This window comes from Engystomops pustulosus, chromosome 3 (assembly GCF_040894005.1).
Source record: "Engystomops pustulosus chromosome 3, aEngPut4.maternal, whole genome shotgun sequence".
Lineage (NCBI taxonomy): Eukaryota > Metazoa > Chordata > Amphibia > Anura > Leptodactylidae > Engystomops > Engystomops pustulosus.
Window position 1 is genome coordinate 113,205,581 of NC_092413.1, and position 8,588 is coordinate 113,214,168.

The 8,588-nt window shown below is 41.1% G+C and overlaps 1 protein-coding gene across 1 annotated transcript in view; it reads left to right on the top strand.

Annotated features, from left to right (window-relative positions):
• PREP (prolyl endopeptidase) overlaps positions 1 to 8,588 on the top strand; it is an 87,646-nt gene that overhangs the window by 21,044 nt on the left and 58,014 nt on the right. The window contains exon 7 of the mRNA XM_072141872.1: positions 4,547 to 4,652. Within this exon, the coding sequence (XP_071997973.1) occupies positions 4,547 to 4,652 (106 nt within the window). The remainder of the gene's footprint in view (positions 1 to 4,546; positions 4,653 to 8,588) is intronic.

Genomic DNA, 8,588 nt, shown 5'->3' on the forward strand with positions numbered 1-8,588 from the left:
CTTCCTGAGCTATCCAGACAGGATCAACCTGAGTTGGATGACTTGTATAAAAATATTACCACATTTAGGGTGCCTGGATCTATGAGTAAGTGTACCTTGTTTATCATACTTTTGATGGTAGTTTTCTTTCAACTTTTCATACATAACAGCTGATCCGATCACAGTACATTACATGACACTACAAGCAGGTACCTATATATAGAAGTAGTCCCGCAGCATGTAGCCAGCTTCACTGGAGGTCTCGCCACTACATTAGATCTCAACATGCATGGTATTGCAGAGATAGGGCAATGTAATGTGGCAGTATGGACCCTCTTTAATAGTTAAATGTTTAGTAAGTCATTCAATATAATACTAAAAGGAAACCTACCATGAGGGATCTACCATCAGAAGTAGATGTGATGGTAGATTCCTCCTGCCTGCTTCTGCCCTAGTCTGTATAAAGTATTAGTAATCTTGGAACCTAACCTAATTAGTGCAACTTTATTTTAGTAATATGTAAATTAACTGCAAGGCTACTGGGGAGTGTACTAGGCTGGCTAGTACACGCTCCGGCAACCTCTGCAGTTAATTTACATATTAATAAAAATTTTTAAAAGTTAGGTTAGGCTTCTGTATTATTAAATTACACATTAGGGCAGAGGCAGGCGGAATTTACCATCAGGTCTACTTTTATTGGTATATTTCTCATGGTAGGTTTCAGCTTAAAGGGGTTATTGGAGACCTTAAAAAAAATTATGGGGCAGGGGCTGCTTAAAAAAATAAACCTTTGCATACATCGGTAGTCCCTTCCGGCATCCTGCGCTGCCATCTCTTCAGTACTTGCCCATGTTTGTTAACAGGAGCACGGAAGATCCACTAAGTTTGCCTTCCCTATCCCTGTTTCATGCTCCGAGATATAGGGATGGCTGGGCGTGGCCGGCCACCTAGGACTCGGCCAAACTTGGGTCTCCCGTCCGTGCCCCTGTAGACGAACAACAGCGCTGTACTGCGGACTGCCGAGGTAAATAAATGTTTGGGTTTTTTTTTCATGCAGCCCCCTCTCGGTTGCACATAATTTTTTTTTTTTAAGGTCTCAGACAACCCCGTTAAGTTGTTTCTTGCTTCTGGGCTACACTATATGACATTTACAACAGGTAAGGTATTTAGGTTATGAATGTATTCCTTATTGTCCTTTATTAAGTAACTACCTCTGGGAAAAGCCACATTAGTTTGACCTAGTACTATTCCTAGGATTTAATTTTCCTGATTCTTTCAGCTCCTCAGAATTTCTACTTTCTAGTTAAGATTGAATAATGCTCTTGTCTTCTGCACATTTCCAGTTTATTGAGATATATGCTGCAATCCTTGCATCTTGTGATAACTTCAGATGTATGCTACATATCTCTGGCATCAGACAGATAAAACAGAATTCTCCCTCTTGGGAAATTGGAAGTATCATTCATGTTCAGGCATGGCGTGTGAAAATCTAATAAAAATGCTTGTGAATTTCTATGAGATTTATCCCAAGCTGCTATAGGTTTACATTAACTTCAGCATAATGATTTTGGTGTATATTATTCTGTTTGTTTTTTCAGCTGAAACTCTTTTACTACATATATATGGTAATATTTGTACACTTACAGCTTGGAGGAATCTTACTAGGCAACAGAGCCCATCATTTCTTTGATTATTATATCAAGTGAAATGCCACATTCCCAAATGCCATCTGTAAGTGTGTGATATAACCTATAACTTCTACATGATATTAAGCCTCTATGGCAGTGGTGGCGAACCTATGGCTCTGGTGCCAGAGGCGGCACTCTGAGCCCTTTCTGTGGGCACCCAGACCATCACCCCAGAATGAAGTTCACCAGACAGGACGCAAAGAATCTGCCTTCAGAATGTTCCTACAATGATAGGCGAATTTGCCCTCCTCCTTTCAACTGGGTTGGTGTCCTTGGGAGGCTAAAGAATTCAAAGTTGTCAATGAACAAAGAGAAATAAATTACTGCTTAAATTGCTGTGCTGGCACTTTGCAATAAATAAGTGGCTTTTGGTTGAAGTTTGGGCACTCAGGCTCTAAAAGGTTCACCATCACTGCTCTATGGTGAAAGTGTGATCTCTTTTGTGAAACAAATAAAATCTACAAATCGTGTCAATACATCTTATGTATCCATAAATGGTGCCGCAAAGTAAATCAGCCTGCAACCATAAGCTCCCACACAGCTATGATGAAAGAAAATGAAATAAGTTATGGCTTTTCGAAGGTGATGATGAAAAAACACAAAAAATGGTGCTTGGACATTTAGGCATAAAGCAGGTTGGTTAATCAGGGGTTATTAATGACCATTATTACACCATTCGTAATCACACAAACACCATGGACTAATGGAAAGTTATCTCATGGAGCCTCTAGGAGTGGAAATTCCTTATGCACATGCATGTTTAGCTGCAAAAGTGAAAGGTACAGTTGTTGTTAATTTCTTTGCATTGATAAAGTGTCACCAGCACTCCTGTATTTTAACGGGAACATTTCATGAGGTTTTTGGGTTTACAAACCAGCCAGTATAAGGCTACACCCACACGGACATATGCCGGCAGGCATACGTTCGCCACAATGGATAGGAGGAGTGGTGACCCCTCCCCTCTCCATAGCAATGTACGGCGCCGTAACACGGGGAAAGATAGGACATGTCCTGTCTTTTCCCCGTGTATGGAGCGGTGCACCGTATCACTTCGTGAGCCCATTGCCGGACTATAGGGGACGTACATACTTCCCCCTACAGTCGTGTGACTATAGCCTAATGCCGAGTCTTCCAGAATATCGAAGGACATCTTTGCAGTCACTACTGTGTCCCGAATATCAGTTTGTTACAGCTTTGCCCTTTAAAGGGGTTTGCCCATGAAAGAAAGTTTTCAAATTTGAATCCACTAGTGAGGTTTACACAATAAAGATAATTTTTTTAACCTCTTAGTTTACAATTTTACTCAATTTTATTTCTGTTTAAGTTCCTATCGCTCAGTGATGGTCCGTGTAAAATTCTAGAATGTGGGAGGGGACTCTCTAAGCTAAGCATGGTTTCTATTTCTATGAGATGCTGTGTGCTAATAATATGCTTAGATATAATGGTACAGGGTTTATGTACACTTTTATTTTGTTTTTTAGTTTATCTGAAGTGTCTACTAGTATTTGACACGTAGAAAGAGAAAGATGAGATCAAAGGTGATGAGATCCATGAGATGGGTATAACATACAATGCTAAACTTCAGCGCTGCTACATCTCTGCTATAACACACACAGAGTGCCTTTCTCCCCTGGACCTTATCATATCATGTAGCATGTAGAGTAAGTCTCTGCAAACTGCTTGCCGGCAGGAAGTGTCTGTGTGTGAGTTCATCTTTTAATGGAGGGGGAGGGGCTAGATGCAGAGTTCACTGCAGTGTAGACAAGAGAAGAATCTGCCCTGCCTGACCATTGTCAAAAGATTTATGGACAGATCCCAGGGCTACCAAAATTGTATACACCAGAACTTATAGAGACAGGTTGGAATTATATCTGTAAAATGCTGTTAATGACAGTGAATGTGTTATTTTGTTATTCTGAGTATATTTAAAAATCTTGTCTTCGAGGGAATTTCCCTTTTTTCATTTTAAAGAAAAATTACCTTTTGTACCAGCTATTTAAAGTATTCTCTATCTTAAAGATGAGGAATAGCAAGCTGATAATGAGGGTCTGACTGCTGGGACTCCCAGTGATCACAAAAACAGGCTCTGTATCAGGTCTTATTTAAGGGGTTTTCCAGGTTTAATGGCAGGGATGCCAATAAAGACAACCTTCTTCCACTGTTTTGCCACTGACTACTTGGGACCCACTTTAGCCTGTCACTTGTGACATAAGAGGAAGTGATGTCTTATAGTGCAAGAGTTGCTGCAGCAGGTCTTGTGCCTCTAGTAACTTTCAGCCCAGTTGCAGGTGCCAAAGACCAGAAGTACCAGAGCAGTGCAGAACTGGGAAACCTGGAGAAAGATAAACACTTTCTCTTGTTTGACACCCCTTTGCTAGCTCCTAAGTAGTTTTTCTGGAAAACCCCTTTAAATTGCATGAAAGTGGGCAGGATGTGTGGCAGTTACCCCTAAAGTACAATTTATGGTAATATCTATTTCACTGGTAACTATTCTTTCTCTTTAAGCATAGTCTTGGGAACCCAAAATCATCCAGTTTTGAGGCCTTGCAATAATATTCCACATCCTTAAGAACAGCCACAACTGTTATTCTCCTTGTGAAGAGTTGTGCACTGTGCACTGGTGCTGATCAATCTAAAAATAAGGCTCAATTCACATTTGTTTCATGCTTCACATTGAAAGGAACAACAGATGTTACATTTGTTTTGCAAAATATTGGTGAAATTCCAGTCTGTAATCCCAGCAAAAGCTGATCCCTAGTAAACATTATAGAATGTGTTTCCTGCTGATATAAATTTATTTTTCCTTGTATCCTATGAATCATTTTAACAATTGAATTAATGTAGTCTCATTTTCTTGCTCCATGTTCTTCTTCTTACAGGTATCAGATGACGGCCAGTATGTTTTACTATCTATCAGAGAAGGCTGTGATCCAGTCAACCGTCTGTGGTATTGTGACTTGCACAAGCTACCAAATGGTATTACTGGTGGGTACAATTATTTCAGAAATGTTGGTATTTATTCCTTTTATTTGTCTTTTTTCACTGTTCAATACTATATATACACAATACAAATATACTGAGAAACGTGTCAAAATTCTTTCATAACTCAAACGGTCACATTAATTAAAGGAAATCTACCATCAATATCAAGCATAATAAACCAGGGACACTTACTCTTGGATCCAGGCACTGTGACTGTGGTGATCTTCTTCTTATATTAGTTATCCATGGCCTGCTTCTTTCTATAATACAGTGTTAAAATTATGCTCTCCGTGCTTTGGCTTCACTGGCTGTTATTTTCAGAAATAAGTGTGTTTGTGGATGCTATTTTTTGTTCCTTTTCATTCTTCTGTTGGACACAACACATCCGGTGTGTTTTTGAAATATTATTAAAATTTAGAAATAGAATATATTTCCTGAGTAGAGAAGTTAAAGAACTTACGTGTCTAGATAATTTGCATTTGCCATTAAACACTTTCCTTTGGTACCATCATTTCATGCCTATATGGTAATTGAAATCCATTAAAGGAGAAAATTGGATCCCGGCCCTTCTGATACTTTACATTATGAATTTTTCACTTCCTTAGTGCCTTTTGGGAAGGCATTTTTGGGTTTCAGTTGGTTTGTTTTATCTGCTGAAAACCAATTGACAAAATGCACAAAACTTTAATGAATTATTTATTCAGAATCCATTACAAAAGTAATATTCATTAATATTATATATATGAAATCTGTAGGATGTATTGCACATTTGTGGAGTTAAATTGGACGATTTGGGCAGTTTTTGTCTGCCTCAGTTATAGTTAAATATTCTGTTCTCATATAAACAGTCATTTTTCATAGCTACTTTTACTTTTCATTTAGATTTTATGTTTAGTATATTTCATAAGCAGCTTTATGTACAGCTCATATTTTAAGTATGGTAGTAAGCTTTCCAACATACCACAAACTTACTCCTGTGGATATTAAATCTTGAATGAACATGTCAGTGTTGCTAGGAAAAGACATGTGGAAGTTTAGGGCCTTATTGGAAACTTGTGTACTTGCCTACTTTTACCCAACTAAACTAGAAAACTCCTAAGGTAGAGCTTGGAATTTCCTTTCTAGAATGCCCTCTTCTATGTGAAAACTCACCCTATACAATAATAATAATATATACATAGCTGTTCGAACAAGCTAAAAATGAAATGCCTGGTGACTAGTTCACCTTAAAGGGGTTTTCCACTTTCATCAAATTATTGATATACTTTGTGTGAAAAGTTATCCAATTTTCCAATACACTGTATCAATTTCTAATGGTTTTCTAAATCCCTGCTTTCTATCCTGCTATAATAAAAAGCTTCTATGTTTACTTCCAGTGGATAGAAATCTGTCCATGATCATGTGATGTCACACAGGTGCCCGAGCAGTTATTATCACAGTAGGTAACCACAGCTGTGTGATATATTGAGCCATGCACCTGTGTGGCATCACATGACCATGGACAGATTTCTATCCACTGAAAGTAACCGTAGAAGCTTCTATAGCAGAACAGCAAGCAGAGAAACCCTATATACTCGAGTCTATGAAAAATACCCCTCTGTACTCACCTTTCTGACACCCCATTTAAAGTCCTCTTCTGTCTTCAGCTCCGTATTAAGGTCCCCGCATGGTCCTGGCGCACATACCCTGACATCATCGTGTGTGCCGATGGTGGCGCACACGCTATCATGTGATCAAGCGGCTGACATCAGCGACATGACCATGCGCGGAGCCGGAGTTGAAGACAGAAGGCAGTACCCGCCGGGGGGGGGGGGGGTCGAAAAGGTGAGTACTGCGTTTTGGGGTTTTTTTTTAGGCTGGGCAGGGGGCTGCTGGCTATATACTAAGGGTGCAGGCACTGGCTATATACTAAGGGTGCAGGCACTGGCTTGATACTGGGGGGCAGGCACTGGCTATATACAAGTTGGCTTCTGTCTATATACTGGGGAGAGGCTGTGACCAATGCATTTCCCACACTAGGCTTGTAGTTGAATCAGTAGCTTTTAAGATAAGATATTTGAGCTAGATTTTACATAAAAGAGGGAATGCTATAAAGCATATCATACCCTACGGTGCTCCTAGTTTAGTAGGATAAAAGCTAGTGACAGGTTAGGGTTATGGGTTCCCTGTAGGGAGCATAACCAGAACTAAAATGGTACAATATATGTAGGCATCATCTTAATATTGGTGCATCATGCATAGGTCTCAACCATTGCTTTTCGTGGAGTAGATTTGCAGTCTTGTTTTGGAGTGTTGAAGATTATTTTTTTCCAATCAGTACAGTTACTAACTATTGTGTCCTTGTCACACCACAGCAATATAGTATGGCAGCAATGATCTGTATTTGACTTTAGATGTGTTTTCTTGATCAGAAATGCCAGATAAGCTCCAGTTTACACTTTATGATTGTTTCTTTATTGATTCATTTTCTTCTTGGTTGTAACAGTGATTTATTGGAAGCCACTGTAGCTGGATAACTTCACTTTTAATAACCGCTTTCGGATGCTGGAATACTATTAATTGCCTGTATTTGATTCTTTGTCAGCAGGATGTAAAAAGGTAGAAGCCTTTCGACTTCACGTACAATTGCTGATGCTATTGTAATTATGACCTTTTACATTGCTTTAATTTACCAACAATGTTTGTTAGTCCCTTACATATTGATATTTATGTGGTTTCTCGAGCCTACCGTTTTGGTTAAATATTGTAATTCAGGTGCAATTCCCATAGGATATAGAACATGGAAAGTTTTTTTTTTATAAGTTGAAGTGTTACTGGGGTATAACTATAATGGAAGTTACAAGTGGCCTGTTAAACAGTCCAAATAAAAAAATCTTTTACTGTGTATTTAAAAAAGCTTCAACATCAATAGCAGCAAAACTTTTCTATGTTTCACAAACATACTTGAGAACAGAAAGGTAAGTAAATATTTTTTTTTCCCCATTGAAGCTGAAATTTCTGTTACCGGGTTAAACACTGGGAATACCGTATATACTCGAGTATAAGCCGAGACCCCTAATTTTACCACCAAAAACTGGAAAAACCTATTGACTCGAGTATAAGCCGAGGGTGTAGTATACAGCCAGCCTGCCCCCAGGTAGTATACAGCCAGCCTGCCCCCAGGTAGTATACAGCCAGCCTGCCCCCAGGTAGTATACAGCCAGCCTGCCCCCAGGTAGTATACAGCCAGCCTGCCCCCAGGTAGTATACAGCCAGCCTGCCCCCAGGTAGTATACAGCCAGCCTGCCCCCAGGTAGTATACAGCCAGCCTGCCCCCAGGTAGTATACAGCCAGCCTGCCCCCAGGTAGTATACAGCCAGCCTGCCCCCAGGCAGTATACAGCCAGCCTGCCCCCAGGCAGTATACAGCCAGCCTGCCCCCAGGCAGTATACAGCCAGCCTGCCCCCAGGCAGTATACAGCCAGCCTGCCCCCAGGCAGTATACAGCCAGCCTGCCCCCAGGCAGTATACAGCCAGCCTGCCCCCAGGCAGTATACAGCCAGCCTGCCCCCAGGCAGTATACAGCCAGCCTGCCCCCAGGCAGTATACAGCCAGCCTGCCCCCAGGCAGTATACAGCCAGCCTGCCCCCAGGCAGTATACAGCCAGCCTGCCCCCAGGCAGTATACAGCCAGCCTGCCCACAGGCAGTATACAGCCAGCCTGCCCCCAGGCAGTATACAGCCAGCCTGCCCCCAGGCAGTATACAGCCAGCCTGCCCCCAGGCAGTATACAGCCAGCCTGCCCCCAGGCAGTATACAGCCAGCCTGCCCCCAGGCAGTATACAGCCTGCCCCAATAGTAGTATACAGCCTGCCCCCAGTATGCCAAGTGAATAAAAAAAACAAACTTAATACTCACCCTCCGACGATACTCACCTTTGATGCTCGGCACGGCTCCCGGTC